The sequence below is a fragment of the Panthera uncia genome, chromosome A2 (genome assembly GCF_023721935.1).
Source record: "Panthera uncia isolate 11264 chromosome A2, Puncia_PCG_1.0, whole genome shotgun sequence".
Classification (NCBI taxonomy): Eukaryota; Metazoa; Chordata; class Mammalia; order Carnivora; family Felidae; genus Panthera; species Panthera uncia.
In genome coordinates, this window is record NC_064816.1 from 4,146,085 (window position 1) to 4,163,141 (window position 17,057).

General features: G+C 47.0%; 1 protein-coding gene across 5 annotated transcripts in view; it reads left to right on the forward strand.

Annotated features, from left to right (window-relative positions):
• The first annotated feature begins 12,028 nt into the window (after positions 1–12,028).
• LOC125928911 (long-chain-fatty-acid--CoA ligase ACSBG2-like) overlaps positions 12,029–17,057 on the forward strand; it is a 34,570-nt gene continuing 29,541 nt past the window's right edge. For 2 of the 5 annotated variants that reach the window (XM_049639727.1, XM_049639726.1), the window contains exon 1: positions 12,031–12,329. In XM_049639727.1, coding sequence (XP_049495684.1) covers positions 12,295–12,329 — 35 coding nt within the window. In that variant the 5' untranslated portion in view covers positions 12,031–12,294. Of the gene's footprint in view, positions 12,330–17,057 lie in introns of all 5 variants that reach the window. The other 3 variants (XM_049639730.1, XM_049639729.1, XM_049639728.1) reach the window with 3 other exon arrangements.

A 17,057-nucleotide genomic window follows, 5' to 3' on the forward strand; every position in this document is an offset into this window, starting at 1 on the left:
TAGAGTAGTTAGAAAATACTTCGAGATGAATGAAAATGACACAACATACCAAAACTTGTGGATTCAGCTAAAGTACAGGACTATTTATAGCTATAGTCACTTATGTTAAAAAAGAGAGAAAATCTTCCACCTTAAGATGGCAAATACAAGGAAACTAAACCCAAAGCTGGCGGAAGGAAGGAGATAATAAAGATTAGAGTAGGAATGAATGGAACAGAGATGAGAAAATCAGAGAATTAAGAAGATCACGAGTTAGTCCTTTGGAGAGATCAGCAAAGCTGACAAATCTTGAACTCAACAGATCGGGATAAAAAAAAAGAGACGACTCAAATTACTCACATCAGGAGTCAAAGAGGGGACGTTACAACAAACTTTATGTAAACAGAAAACATGGTAAGGCAATACTGTGAACGACTGTATGCCAGCGAATTAGATATCCCAGATGCAATGGGCAAATTCCTAGAAAGTGACTCAAGAAGAAATAGAAAATCTGAGTGGACCTATGACAAATAGAGAAATCGCATGAGTAATCAAAAAACCTCCCACAAAGAAAAGCCTAGGACCAGATGGTGTCTCTGGTGAATTCTACCAACTATTTAAAGAAAAATTAGGGGCGGCTCAGTTGGTTGGGCATCTGGCTCTTGGTTTCGGCTCAGGTGACCTTTCGTGACCTCAAGGTTCATGAGTTCGAGCCCCACATTGGTCTCCATGCTGACGGTGCGGAGGCTGCTTGGGATTCTCTCTCTCCCCCGCTCTCTGCCCCTCCCCTGCTCGAGCGCATGCACTCTCTCTCTCAAATAAATGAATAAACTTTAAAAAAAATAAAGAAAGATTAATGTCAATCCTTCCCAGATTATTATTAAAGTCAGAAGAGTAAAGAATACTCTGTGAGGCCATTCTAACATTCTTTGAGAACTAATCAATGAGTTCAGCAAGGTTGCAGAATACAAGGTCAATATACAAAACTCAATTGTTTTTCTATACACTAGCAATGAACAGTCTGAAAATGAAATTTCTTGGGGAGCCTGGGTGGCTCACTCGGTTAAGCCTCTGACTTTGGCTCAGGTCATGATCTCACAGTCTGTGAGTTCAAGCCCCACGTCAGGCTCTCTGCTGACAGCTCAGAGCCTGGAGCCTGCTTCGGATTCTGTGTCTCCCTCTCTCTCTGCCCCTCTCCCACTCATGCTCTGTCTCTCTCTGTCTCTCAAAAAGTGAATAAACATTTAAGAAAATGAAAATTAAATTTCTTTTTTTTTAACGTTTATTATTTTTGAGAGACAGTGCAAGTGAGCGAGGGGCAGAGAGAGAGGGGGCAGAGGTTCCAAAGCAGGCTCCACTCTGACAGCAGCCAGCCTGACAGCCACGAGTTTATCACCCGAGCCAAAGTCGAACTCTTAACCAACTGAGCTACCCAGGTGCCCCTGAAAATGAAATTTAAAAAAAAAAAAAAAAAAGTTCTGTTTACAACAACACTAAAACGAATAAAAGACATAGGAATGAGGGGCGTCTGGGTGGCTCAGTCGGTTAAGTGGCCGACTTCAGCTCAGGCCATGATCTCACGGTTTATGGGTTCGAGCCCCACATTGGGCTCTGCGCTGACAGCTCGGAGCCTGGAGCCTGCTTCGGATTCTGTGTCTCCCTCTCTCTCTGCCCCTTCCCCTGCTCTCTCTCTCTCTTTCTCTGCCAAAAATAAACATTAAAAGAAAACCAAATAAAAAAATAAAACATAACAATCTTCCTGCTGAAAGCCTTGAAATGTCTTCGGACATGAAATCCATGAATGTGAGGTCCCAGCACACATCCCGGGTCCTCTCTTTCCTGACATCACTCCAGCCCTGGCTGCTCCCTCTACAGCACGGGGGGTGGGGGGCAGAGGGGAGGCCTTCCCCCAGGCGGTAAGACTCCCCAGGGCCCTGGTGCGGAACTGGACGCAGCCAGCCAGGCACGTGGTGGGAGCTGGTGTGTGTGATGCCCCCCTGGGCACCCTCCCCGGCATGGCTAAGTCCCCTGCTCTGTGTCCCTGCAGAGCTGGCGCAGTCATGAATGGGGGAGAGGAGGCTACGAGGCTCAGGAGCCCTGCTCTAGAATCGAACCCGGAGCACAGCTGTTCCTTTTACTAAATCGCTGTTGAATAAACGGGTGGTAGGACAGCACATGTGCAGGAATCTCGCCCAAATCTTTCTTTTTAAAGAGTTTTTAAAACTTGAGATAAAATATACATGAAATTTACCAGTTTAACCGTTTTTCATGTACAGTCCAGTGGCATCCGGGACACTCACACTGTTGTGCAGCCACCCCCACCATCCGTCTCCAGAACTTTCCATCTCCCCAACCTGAGACTCTGTCCCCATGAAACACGGACTCCCCACCCCCGCCCCCACCATCTACTCTCTGTCTTTGTGGACGCCACTCCCCCTGTGCGTGGGGCCACACAGGTTGTGTCCTTCTGTGTCTGGCTTCCCTCTCTGAGTGTAATGTCCTCAGGGTCCGTCTGTGATGCAGCAGGTGTCAGGATGGCCTGAGGCAGAATCATATTCCAGTGTGTGGACAGACCACGTTGCGTTCATCCTTCGTCCACGGATGGACACACAGGTCGCCCCACTTCTTGGCTGCTGTGAACAAAGCTGCTGAGGAAGCTGGTGTCGCAAACATCTCCAGAGACCCTGCTTTCCATTCTTTCGTTGCTCGAATCTCTTAAGGTGAGATGGGCGGAGACTGTGAAGCGGTTCTCCCACGAGCGGAATATCACAGAGGAAGAGAATGCAATTCTGTGCTGATAGGAAGGGTTTGAACCCTCTGACTCCAACCCAGGAAACACACACAGGAGTTGCTCCCAGATCCACCCGTGGCTTTCCCACGGATCGTGCAATCGCCCGACCCCCTGCCCAAGCGGTGGTTACGGATCACGTCCGGGCAGGGGGCACGTGTGAACTTCCTGCAGGCAACTTCAGCTCAGGACTGAACCTTCTGTTCCATCACTCCTTGCTTCCTAGGATCCCTATGCAGGCCCAAGTGATCCCTTACCAAAGGAGCGCCAGGCCCCTGCTCTCACCGGGCATCGGGGACAGCCATGGAGGAGAGGGATTGGCCTCTGCTCCTCAACGGACCAAGGAGAGGCTGACATTTCCCCTTGTGCCCTCCGCTTACAGTCGGTTCCCGAGAGAAAGTGTTGCCTCCTTAGAGAAGCCACTCGGACCACACCCTGCTCTCCCGAGGACCACGCAGGGCACGGTTTAAAGGGAAAATGGCAGAACCAGAGTCTGCAGCATGGGAAGCCACAGGACCAGAAAAGCCGGTGGCGGTGGAGGGAATGGGACGCATTCCTGCTTGCTTTGTCCTCTCAACGAAAGGTCCAGGGCCAATGACATCAAGGAGGCGTCATTCACAGGCTGTGGCCAACACATCCTGGCTTCCCTGGGACTTTCCCGCTGTTTAAACGGAAAACCTCAACCCAGTTCTCCTATGACCCAGCAACCCTACTAGGTAAATGCCCAAAGGGACGGGAAACATTCGTCCACACCAAAACTGGTCCACGAGTGTCTGTGGCAGATTACGCACAAGGGCCAAAACGTGGCAAGGACCCAGATGGCCACCGGCGGCTGAACGGATGAAGCAAACGGGGTGTAGTTACACAGTGGACTAGGATGCAGCCAGAACGAGAGAAGCGGTGACACGCGGAGACGAACCCGGGACACACGACGCTCAGTGAGAGAAACCAGACACAAGAGGCCGCGAGAGGTGGGATCCCGTGCCCGCGAGACATCGGATTAGCGGCTGGCAGGGACCCGGAGAGGGGGAATTGAGGGCCTGTGTAACGGGGTCAGATGTTGGGGGTTTCCTTCCGGGGTAGTGAAAATGTTCTGGAATTAAGCGATGGGAATGAGCACGTGACACTTCAAATATGCTAAAACCACCAGCTTGCACACTTTAATGCGATGGCGTTTATGTTATGTGGATTATATCTGAGCAATGATTTTTTAAATGTTTTTTTTAAATTTTTTTTTAATGTTTATTTATTTTTGAGACTGAGAGAGACAGAGCATGAACAGGGGAGGGGCAGAGAGAGAGGGAGACACAGAATCTGAAACAGGCTCCAGGCTCTGAGCTGTCAGCACAGAGCCCGACGCGGGGCTCGAACTCACGGACCGCGAGATCATGACCTGAGCCGAAGTCGGACGCCCAACCGACTGAGCCACCCAGGCGCCCCTGGTTTTTTTTTTTAAAACCTGAAAGGTCCAGGTCCCCGGGAACACTCCAGGTGCCGTAACTCAGGGATAGGGTTGCAAACAGATTGATATTGACAGCGAGTCCCTGCTCCCCTTTGCTGAGCCCTGGCCTTGGTGACTGCCACCAGAGGCTCCTTGGAGAAAGCTCACGGAGCTAATAAACCACAGAGCCGGGGGGGGGTGGGTACCCATGTGCTCGGCCTCTGCTCAGGACGTCTCGTGGCTCTTCTGCAGCCTGCTTGCTTATGGACAGAACATTCCTGGAAGAGAGTGAGCATCCTCAGGGAACATACACACGAGGAGAAAGGCTGAGCTTTTCTCCATAGAGCTTTTCGTACTGCTGAGGCTGTCTGCATGTCTGTGTGTCTGTATTTCCAAGCACAAACATTACTATTCCAATCAGATTTGGGTTTTTTTGGCGGGGGGGGGGGGGGGGGGGGGAGGGGGTAAAAAAAAAACCCAAAAGCAGAATAAAACGAAAAGATAGCTTTGGCTGAAAGATCAAATAAAAATTAAATTTAAAAAAAAGTTTCACCACATGTTTACAAGAAAAGAATTAACCAGTAAAACCACAGGACCACCAAAAATGAGTTTTGAGTCCAAGAATGGTATGAAATACATCCCTCTGGGAGCTTTCCAAATCTCCTTGAAAGGATTTCCCCTCGGTGGTTGTTAAAACTTTTTTTTTTTTTCCCTCCCAGAAGGGCTTCTTCCTAATTGACTGTTTTTATTTAACTAATGGCTGTTAATTAACCAGTGCTATTAGGACTTTAAAGACCATTTAGGAATTGGTGGGGGGAAGGTTTTAAAAGCCACTTTTTTGGCACAGACCTGAGCATCTGATCCTTTCAAGGGTGGCACAAAAGGACAATTTCCATAATGATGCAGCTTCTGAATCGTGCATTTTGTGTGGAAAACACCTGTGTGCCACCAAGATCCTTATTTTTCTCATGGCTTTCTGGCCACTGGCTGCCACATTTCTCCGCGATACTGAATCATTTCCATAGCAAACTGCTGTGACCTCGGACAGCCTTCGCAAGGGCTGGCTGAATCCACGTCAAACACATTTTTTCCCCCTCAAATCCCATTTTTTTCAGTCTTAACCACTTCTAGGCAACCAGGAAGCAGGGGAACAGAATGGCCATGCCAACGTTCCATATTGCCTGAGAATGACAGGGCAAAGGGGAGGAGAGAGGATAGAAAGAGGCATGGAAGGGTTTTACAAAGCAGGCAAGAGAAACAGTTCGGTGACAAAAGCTGTCAAAAATTCTTCTTCATTTGATTTACTTTTATTTTTTAATGCTTATTTATTTTTGAGAGAGAGAGAGAGAGACAGACAGACAGACAGAGTGTGAGTGGGGGAGGGGCAGAGAGAGAGGGAGACACAGAATCCGAGGCAGGCTCCAGGCTCCGAGCTGTCAGCACAGAGCCCGATGCGGGGCTCAAACTCACGAACTGTGAGTGAGATCATGACCTGAGCCAAAGTCGGATGCTCAACCGACTGAGCCACCCAGGCACCCCAAATGTTTATTTAATTTTGAGAGAGAGAGAGAGAGAGAGAGAGAGAGAGAGAGAGAGAGAGAGAGAATGAGTGGGGGAGGGGCAGAGAGAGAGGGAGACACAGAATCCCAAGCAGGCTCCAGGCTCCGAGCTGTCAGTACAGAGCCCGATGCGGGGCTCGAACTCACGAACTGTGAGTGAGATCATGACCTGAGCCGAAGTCGGATGCTCAACCGACTGAGCCACCCAGGTGCCCCCAAAATTCTTTTTTAAAAAACATTTATTTATTTATTTTGAGAGAGAGTGTGTGCAAGCTGGGGAGGGGGGGGGGGGGGGGGGAGACGGAGAATCCCAAGGAGTCTGACTGAGCCACCCAGGTGCCCCTTGGGTGAATAACTTTTTAAATTAACTTCCATGCTTGTAATCACTAACTCCCATTTCCGATGGACAAATTTTGCTAATGGTCTTTTCAAATTGTTTGAGAATGTTATGAAATTAAAAAAAAAAGCATTTTACACTTCTCTTTTTTCCTGGGCTATAACTTATGTACCTCAAAGCGAACAGTTGTTCATTTTTTACCTATGTGTAACTTTTTACATGTGTGTGGACCTTTGTCCCCGGAACACTGCCAGCCCTCTAGATGGCTCCCTCGCGTCCTTTCCCAGTTAACACCTCTGCGCCCATGATTCTGACTTGTGCCGCCACACGGCTTTTGCTCATTCTTGACTTCACGGTGACGGGAGTACACAGAATGGACTCTCTTGTGCCTGATTCTTTGTGTAAAATTGTGTCTGTGAGATTCACTCCTACTGTTGAGTCATCATTTATTCACCCTAAAAAATACTGGTGAGTAGTATTGCATTGTATGAATACACCAGGATTTAGCGATCTACTCCCCTGTTGATGGGCATTTGGATGGGTCCCAGTTTCCTCCAACTCTTTTTTCTTAAATTAATTTATTTATTTGAGAGAGAGAGAAAGAGAGAACAGGGGAGGGGCAGAGAGAGAGGAGAGAAAGAGAATCCCAAAGCAGGCTCCACACTGTCGGTGCAGAGCCCGATGCAGGGCTCGAACTCATGACCCATAAGATCATGACCTGAACTGAAATCAAGAGTCCGATGCCCAACCAAATGAGCCACCCAGGTGCCCTGTCCTCCAATTCTTGATAGGCACAACTGGCAAGAAACTTTGTATGCAAACACAGTTGATAAGAAATGACAAACAGGGGCGCCTGGGTGGCTCGGTCGCTAAAGCGTCCAACTCATCATATAGGCTCAGGTCATGATCCCAGGGTTGCGGGATCGAGCCCCACGTCTTGGGGCTTGGGATTCTCTCTCTCTCTCTCTCTCTCTCTCTCTGTCTCTGCACCTCCCCCTTTCACCCTCTCTTGCTGTCTCTCAAAATAAATAAACAGTAAAAAAAAAAAAAAAGAAATGACAACTTTTGTAAGTTGTGCCACGGGTAAAATTATAGTTGACAGGTGATAGGAATTATTTTACAAGCCATTCACAAATTATGAAAAGTGACATTATGTGGGGACGGGGGCCTTTGCCGGGAGATATCTCTACTGGGAGCCCCCCTCCGGCTCCTTGTGCGTCTCTCCCGTAAGGACACTAGTCATTGAATTTAGGACTCACCCAAATCCAGCATGACCTCATCCCCCATAAGAACAGACAGGAAGAATGGAACTGAGTGGAGGGTGGGCTCAGAGTCCAAGATTCCCAGGAGGGAAAAGAAAGAACTGATGTATTGCCCTATATCAGGGGTTGGCAAACTTTTTCTCTCGGGGCCAGATAGCAAACATTTTTGGCTTCGGGGGTCCTATGGTCTCTGTCGCAACTACGCATCTTTGTTGTTACAGCACAAAAAGTAGCCAGAGACAAGAAATACATGAACAGGCATGACTACGTGCCAGTAAAACTTGATTTGTGAGAACAGGCAGAAGGCCGGACTTGGCCTAATGGTTGCAGTTTGCCAATCTTTGTCCTGTGTGTTCAAGCACACGGCAAAACGAAAAGACAAAACAAAACAAAACTACCAGTAGGCCTAAGGCAAACATGATGGAAAAAATATTAAAGCGCGTGGGAAATCGTCCGAGAGCAAGGCCCTAAGAGGAAGTCAAAAAAGATAATGTCTGAAAGTAAGGTTAATACCAGGGGAAAGAGTCAGTGTTGAAAAGGGTTGGTTGCTAGTGGAGGGATTTGAGTAGCAGAGACAGCACACGGGGCTGTTACTTCGGGATAAACCTTTCTCATCTTTTTGACACTGGAACAACAGGGAAACAATGTATAAATTAAAACCACCATGGCGGGGAGTCCCGTCTGGACAGTCCGTCTCGGCTGCCTGGAAGGTAGAGAGAGATGTGGAAGCTCCCACCAGGGGGAGCTGTGACAAAACGCAACGACTTTTCTCTGGAAAAAGTAAAACTGAAAATCACCAAGGCTGGTCTACAGCCGAGAATGCCAAAGCGCCACGCGGTGGGCCAAATCCGGCCCTCAACCTGCGGGCTTTGTTTCTGTTTTGTTTTGTTTTGTTTTGTCTTGTTATTTCATCCTATTTTTTTTATTGAGATATAACTGACATATAACATTAGTTTCAGATGTACAACACAATTCTATTTGCATATACTGCAAAGTGATCACAAATCCTGTTACCATCATTGTAGGTACTTAGAATTTTTTTTCTTGGGGTGACAACTTTTAAGATCTGTTCTCTTAGCAACTTCCTTTTTTTTTTTTTTTAAATATATACTTGTTTATTTTCATAGAGAGAGAGAAACAGAGAATGTGTGTGGGGGGGGGGGGGGGGCAGAGAGAGAGGGAGACACAGAATCCGAAGCAGGCTCCAGGCTCTGAGCTGTCAGCACGGAGCCCATCGCGGGGCTCGAACTCACGAACTGTGAGATCATGACCTGAGCCGAAGTCGGATGCTTAACTGACTGAGCCACCCAGGTGCCTCTAGGAATTAATTTAAATATAAAAAAGTAACGGGTTAGCCCCCCCCACCAAATACTAAATTGACTCAATACAGGGATAGGGGAAAAGGATATATGTTTTAAATTTTTGACAAACACAGTCAAGTTTTTCTTCAACAGAGTTGTACTGATGCATTGCTACCAACAGTATGTGAGCCTCACGAATGAGGTTCAGACTTTTGTCTTGAGAAATTGGGGCTAATTACTTAGCTAGATAACTTACACCCATCATAAACTGCTAACTTCTAGTCAGCCCAGAACTCTCATTTGAAGATTATAGCAGTTAGCATTTGACCTGCATCTAAAAGAAAATCTAACCGAAGCAGGTTTTAAAATAGGGGCTTGGGGCACCTGCACTACTCTTGGTCTCAGGGTTATGAGTTCAAACCCCACAGTGGGCGTTGGGATTATTTAAAAATAAAACCTTTAAAAAATTGGAGTTACTTTTTTCTCACCAGAGGGGAAATTGACATGTAAATGGATGCTGGCATTGATTCAGCTACTCACTGTTGCCATCAAGGTCCCAGGATCTTAATGTCTTAAGCTGCTGGCTTCTTTCTTGTGCCCCTTAACCGTCGCTTCATGATTGCAAAATGGCTGCCATGGCTCCATACAGTACATCTCCGTTCCAGAAGAAAAGAACGGAGGGAGAAACCTCAGTGATCTTTCCTTTCCTGCTTGTCCTTAAAAAAAAATTTTTTTTTTTACATTTATTTATTTTTGAGAGACAGAGTGAGACAGAGCACAAGCAGAGGAGGGGCAGAGAGAGGAGACACAGAATCGGAAGCAGGCTCCAGGCTCTGAGCAAGAGTTCAGCACAGAGCCCCACGCGGGGCTCCAACCCACGAACCGTGAAGTCATGACCTGAGCCGAGGTCGGACACTTAACCGACTGAGCCACCCAGGCGCCCCTCCTGCTTGTCCTTTAAAGCAGATGTGCTGGCAGAGACTGACTTGCCCTTGTGTTTTATTGGTCAAGATGGTCACGCAGCACTTGCCGCTGTGCAGGAGTCTGGGAAAGGGGATTTTGCTTTTCCACCCTTTCTGGGGCTGGAAATGGCTGTACAGTCCGCTACCATCATCATATTAAGAGAGGTTAAGGTCCACTTCAGCTCCCAGAACAACCAGTCACAGACATGAACTGGGTTAATAAATAGGATGCAGGGCTGGGGTGAGGGGAGAAAATTTAAGGAGAAGCCAAAACAAAAACAAAAACAAGGCAACACTCAAACAACCAGCCACCAAGATGAACAGCACTTTAATGCAGTAGGTTAAAGAAACAAGACGAATGCCAAAAATCCACGATGAACAAACCGCCAACGTTTTCAATACAGACAGGATCCGACAGGGCCAGGACTAGAGGCCTGTGAGCTGTGCATGTGCAGGGTCAGGTCCTTGCTAATTGTTTGGAGGACACAGACAGAAGGAGAGCCCAGACACCCCGTAGGAAGAATTTCCATGTCGGCCAGGACAGAGCGAGGCTCAGAGAAGTGATGTGGGTCTAGAACTGGCATTCTCAAACGCCCTGCCTCTGACCGGCTGTGCGCCCCTGGGCAAATTACTTAGCCTCTCTGATTTCCCATCAGTAAAGTCAGGGACGGTTCTACCACAGTGCGGCTACTAGGCCGTATTGAGGAAGCGCTGCTCAGGTCTGGGGGCCACAACTCAAAGACTCTCTGAGAGTCCAGATGTTCTGTGAAGAGCTGGGACAGAGCAGAGTTACGGGGCTGGGCAGGACTTGCGTCCCTCTGCCACTTGCTTCCTGTGTGACCTCAGCCAAGTGGCTTGGCCTCTCTGACCTTTCGTGGCTCTAATGGGGTGCATTCTGAGTATAAATCATGCCACAGGGTCAGAATAACCTATTTATTAAAAAAATTTTAATTGAGGGGGGCACCTGGGAAAGTGTCTGACTGGCTCAGGTCATGATCTCACGGTTCGTGGGTCCGAGCCCCGTGTGGGTTCGAGCCTGCCTCGGATCCCGTGTCTCCCCCTCTCTCTCTCTGCCCCTCCCCAACTTGTGCTCTCTCTCTCTCAAAAATAAATAAACATTAAAAGAATTTTAATTGAGGAAAAATTCACATGAGATGAGCCATTAACCAGCTTAAAGTGGACAACCCAGTGGCATTGAGTACATTCACAATGTTATGCAGCCACCACCCCCAGTTCTAAGACATTCCCATCGCTGCAAGGGTAGACTCTATCCATCGGCAGTCGCTCCCCATCCCCCCCGTCCCCAGCCCCTTGCAACCTCTGTTGCACTTTCTGTCCCTGCGAACTTGCCTATCCATGAATGTCATGTCCCGTCCGTTAAAGGCATGATCCCAAAGTGGCCTCCATCACTTCTGTCCACATACCATGGCTCAAGATTTAGCCAGATGACCACATGCATCAAGGGTCTTGGGAAACACAGTCTTTAGCTGAGGGGTCTGGAGAAGCAGCAGCCTAGTGGATATTGGTGGGCATTGGCTCTCCCAGCCACAGCTGCCCCAGTACTCGGTGAACACTGGTCAGCTGCAGACCTGAACCACCCAGGAGGCTCCGGAGACAATGGAACCCTCCTGTCCCTTCTTCTCAGCAGGGCAGAATATTTGCTTGATAAATCTTTATGTATTGAGCAGCTACTCTGTGCCCTCCCAGGGAAGCAGCAATGAGTGAAATGGACATAGAGAAGGGGAGGCTGACTGAAGATCCATAATGTAGGGCAGTGTAATAGAAAGTGGCGGGATTGGGGCGCCTGGGTGGCTCATTTGGTTAAGCGTCTGACTTCGGCTCAGGTCATGATCTCGCGGTCCATGGGTTCGAGCCCCGCGTTGGGCTCTGTGCTGACAGCTCAGAGCCGGGAGCCTGTTTCAGATTCTGTGTCTCCCTCTCTCTCTGACCTTCCCCCGTTCATGCTCTGTCACTCTCTGTCTCAAAAATAAATAAACGTTAAAAAAAAATTAAAAAAAAAAAAAAAAAAAGAAAGTGGAGGGATCCTGTCTCCACTTGGGGAACCTCTCCTGACCTCCCCACGTCAGGTTCCTCATCAAAACCACTTGGCACTCTGTGGGTCTCTGCATTATTGTTAAGTTTGCATTCATTTGCACAATTCTAGGTTTTCCAACTGTCTTCCTGAACAGAGTTCATCCGGTTTTGGTCCTCTTTGTGTCCCCAGAATCTAACACGATGCACAGTGTAAGTGCTGTGGCTTTGTAGCTTTGTATCAATTCCACAAATTCCACTGCAGAAATGAGGTACCTGCACATATGCACGCACGAACCAGTGAATGAGTGAAACGAGAACAACAATCCTCCTGCCCCAGCAGCAGTCTCCTCCAGGAGTGGGGGTGGGGTGGGGAGGCAAGGACAGCCAGTGATGTCACAAGAGGTGGCAGGGATGGAAGGTTCTGGAAGGTTGAATGAGGTAGAAGGCTGTTTGGAGAGGAATACGGACCACCTTCCTGCTTCTCGTCACCACGACCATCCTGGCTGGACCCAGACAGTGACGAGGGCTGGCAAGGGGCAGCACATGTCCAGATTTCCAGGAGGGGCAACCTGTTTATCATCTTTTCAGAAGAAAACACTTTGACTGCCCAGATGTTTCAGTGACCAAAGACATGTTGCGATGGCCAGGGCTCATGACAAGTGGCAGGTGACAGTGATATGGGAGAGGAGCATGTGGGGGTCCTTTGGGATTCAGTGTCTCGTTGTCATTCAGCAGGAGGCACACATTTTGACCTTGAGCTAGACTCTCAGTATCCTTATCTGTGTTGCATTTTCTCATTGATTGTGCTGGTGCACAAAAACAGCTATTGATCTTCGAATATTGATAACCTTATAGAAATTTTTATTTCTAATAGCTTTTCAGTTTATTGGATAGTCTAGCAGTCAATCGTATTAGTTGCAAAATGACAATGCTGTCTGTTCCCGATCTATATCCCCTTCATTTATTTTTCTTATCTTATTGCATTGACTAAGAACCTTCAGATCAATGCTGAATAGCAGCAGTGACAGCTGACATCTTTGTCTTATTCCTTACTTCTTAGAAATTCTTCCAGTGCTTTCATTGCTGTTATTAAGTACAATATTTATTGCATGCTTCTGCTAGTTAAGGAAATGTCTTCCATTTCTTATTTGTTAAGGATTTTCATAAAAAATAGTATTTCATCAAATTCTATCTTGAGGAGATCATGTTTTTCCACCCCTTGTCCCTTAAATGCAGAAATTTACGTTGACAGATGTTTAATGTTGAATAATTTTTGCAGTTACAATAAATCCTGTGTGACCTTTTAAAATTGTGAAGCGTCTTGCATATAAAATAACATGAAAAACATATCTGAAAGTTTACCTATACTTTTTTTAATCCAGAGGTGCTCTTGTCATGTTATGGGTGTGAATTATTTCTTGGTATATGATCCAAGCAAATATCTTATCCCCAGTCAGTGACTTGTCTTGACTTCCTGTTTTCTGATGTTTCAATAAGTAGACATTCTTCATCTGGTCAAAATTCTTTTAACACATGGCTGGATTTGACCTTAGCTTGGTTGTAGACTCCTACCCATCTCCATGTACCAGCTGCTCATGAATGAACGAGTGCTCCCAAGATGAAGAAGAAAAAATTATGCTGTGACCACAGGCAAACTAACCTTGCTGTGTTCTATTTGTAAAGTGGGGATAACAGTAAATAATAGTAACTACCTCCTAGGATTATTGTGAAGATTAAATGAGTTAATGTGTGTAAAACTTTCAGAACAGTACTTGGTGCACAGGAAAGATCCTTCTGTTACTTTCTGTGACTGCTGTTGCTGTTTTGTATTAAATGCAGTCTTGGTCTTAACAGGACTGCTGGTTTTACCAGGATCCTCTCAGCCCAGGAGCACAAGGAAATGACTCAGGGTATGGCTCCCATATTACTTTCGTGTATAGAAAACACTCGAATTGTGCTTGCCACCTGCACCTTGTAACTGCCTTGTCTTGTCCAGGGTTTCTCAATGTTGGCACTGTTGACCTTCGGGGTCAGAGAACTCTTAGTCGTGAGGGGCTATCCTGGGCATGGCAGGGCATTGAGCAGCATCTTCTACTTCTGCCCACTAGACCCCAGTAGCATTCCCTAATTGTGACTCCCAAAATGTCTCCAGACACTGCCAGGTGTCCCCAGGGGCCCAGAATGGCCCTTGGTTACAAACCACAGGTCTCCTGAATCGGTATATTTAGATATAGACTCACTTGCCTAATATTGAGTGAACCCCTTTCGTGTGTCAGGCACTGTGTTACGTGTTAGGGATATAATGATCCACAAGATGCACACACACACACACACACACACACACACACCCCTACCTAGTGACAAACCTAGATTATGCAATAAAGGGAAAGAGACGGTGGAATTAGAGGGTGTAGGGTCTAGCCCAGCCTGAGATAACCTAGGATATTCCCCTTAAGAAAAGACTCATAAGCAGAGGCTGAGTTTGGGGAGAGATTGATAGATGAGGATTAGGGAGAACAGTGTTTTTAGCATAAGGGACAGCAGGTGCAGAATGTGGGGACCTATTTGCAAGACTAAGCTGATGGGAGTTTGCTGATGGGTCGGATGTGGGGAAGGAGACGGACACGGTGGGGGGAAGGGGGGAGAGGGCGGGAGGGAGGAGAGAAGGAGACACAAGCAAGGAAGGGAGAAGGGAGAAAAGAGAGGTGGGAGAGACAAAGCAGGGGAGGGAGGGAGGTAAGATGGTTAGGTGATGGGTAGATGGATGAATGGATGAGTGGATGGAAAGATGGATGGAAAGAGGGAAAGATGGATGGATAGATGGATGGAATGATGGAGTGAATGGGATGATAGAGCAATGGAGGCAAAAGTGTAGGAACTCAAGGGTGGATCAAGGGTGACCCTAAGATTCTGGGCCACACCCTCCTGGTCCGGGCCTGGGTCCAAGGCCCTCCTGGTTTCCTCTTTTGTGGCACATTTTACAATTGTCTTTATGTGGGTGTTCACAGCTTCATCCACATTCTTTGGCTATTTGCTTTGTCCCACAGATTGATGTACTCCGTGTGTGTAAATGCCACAGAGACTCACTTAAGTTCATGTTGCCATGTGCCTTTTTAGCTACCTGTTTTCACTGAAATACAAAGCCAGTGCCTGCTAGTGTGGAACGGTGTGCAGGCTACAGGGCTACATTTGCCTGACCGTGTACCATCAGGTTCTCGTCTGCCATGTCCCTGGTTCTTGTAGAACATTAACCGCAGATCTAGAAGGTAGAACGGCTTGATTCTTGCATGAAGTAGAATGTCTGTCATGGACAAGATAATACAATTTTCTTTCTTGGAAACTGCCAACACATCGTTTTCAATCAATGTCAGCCAGCAATTTTGGCCTCCAAGGGGACAGTTGATGATGTCTGCAGACGTCTTTGATTGGGACAAAATGGCATACCGGATTTGTGGTATTAACTACATGCTTAGGGGAATCTGATTAAGGAAATGTGTGTGGCCAATGTCCAAATGTTCCGGAAATTTTGATTCGTTAAAATTCAAAAGTTCATTAAACAACATTTAATATGTGCACATCTTCTAAACATTTTTGCAACTCTATTAGTCTGCTTTGGCTGCCCAAAGAAAATACTGCAGAATGGGTGGCTTGGCAGAAATTTATTTTCTCTCATTTCTGGGGGCTGGAAGTCCAAGATCAAGGTGTTAGCACGGCGGGTTTCTGGTGACAACCCTCTTTGGAGCTTGCAGACAGCTGTCTCTTCGCTGTGTCCTCACATGCTGAAGACAGAGCAAGGGCTAGCTTCCTTTCCTCTTATAAGGACGCTAACCCTGTTGGATCAGGGCTCCGCTCTTAGAACTTCATCGAACCTGAATTACGTCCCTGGGAAGGTTCCATCTCCCAACACAATCACATTGGAGGGTTAGGATTACAACATATGAATTTGGGGGAACATAATTTAGTCCAGGAAAATAATTATTGATTTCTCTTAAGTAAATGTCTAAAAGAATGTTGCTTCATCAATTTAAGGATGAACCTACTGAAAATCAAACAAGGTTAAAGAGTGGGGGTTGACCCCATCATACACGAAAGGCTTCGAACAAGACGGTCCAGTTAGGGAGTGTGCAAGGACCCTGACAGCCAGAATCTGCACCATCCTCCAAAGATGGGTTAGCGACCATGTGATCTGAAGTCTGACCACTGACCAATGTCTTCCAAGGGGGCTCTGTCCGTCTTGCAACATATGAGAGTGTCTGTTTTCCCACATCCTTGCTAATATACTTTTCAATCCTTTTTGATCTTACGCAATCAGACAGGTGAGAATCCCATCCTAGTATTTTCTATCGCATTTCTCTTATGACTGAAAAAGTCACTGTAAGATTTGTTTCAGAGAACTTCTTATTTATAGGAAGCCTAGGGGCTTCCTATTTATGCCCCTCCATTGGGGTTTGGATTTTTTCTTACTGGTCCACTGGAGTTGTTCGCATATAAAGGAAATCAGGCCTTTATCTGTTACATGTTACTCATATATTCTCTCAGCTTGTTGTTGATCTTTTGTTTATGGCATTCTTTTGCCATGTGGGAAATGAAAAACTTCTTATGTAGCAAGATTTACCATTTCTCCTTTACGTCCTTTGGGCTTTCATGTTGTACTATCTTTAAGACAACCTACCAGAACAGGGGCGCCCGGGGGGCTCAGTCGGTTAAGTGTCCAACTTCGGCTCAGGTCATGATCTCGAGGTCTGAGTTCAAGCCCCTCGTCAGGCTCTGTACTGACAGCTCGGAGCCTGGAGCCTGCTTCAGATTCTGTGTTTCCCTTTCTCTCTCTGCCCCTCCCCCATTTGCGCTCTGTCTCTCTCTGCCTTTCAAAAATGAATGCTAAGGGGTGCCTGGGTGGCGCAGTCGGTTAAGCGTCCGACTTCAGCCAGGTCACTATCTCGCGGTCCGTGAGTTCGAGCCCCGCGTCAGGCTCTGGGCTGATGGCTCGGAGCCTGGAGCCTGTTTCCGATTCTGTGTCTCCCTCTCTCTCTGCCCCTCCCCCGTTCATGCTCTGTCTCTCTCTGTCCCAAAAATAAATTAAAAACGTTGAAAAAATAAAAAAAAAACAAAAATGAATGCTAAAAAAAAAAAAAAAAAAAAAAGACAACCTACCAGAACAGAACTCTCCTGTAAGTTTCTTTCCCTTGGGCAGGTTAAAATGTTTTCTTACCCACATACCACATATAGACTTGGTCCCTATATTCTAAGCATTTAAGAGACTCTTCTGGAAAGTCACAGATTGAATGCCCTCTGGGCTTACAACTGCTCTAGGATCTGGCACATAGACCCTCTCCTCCCCTCCTACGCCCAGGACAGGCATGACTAATCTATTCCCAGGATTCCAGACAGACATGA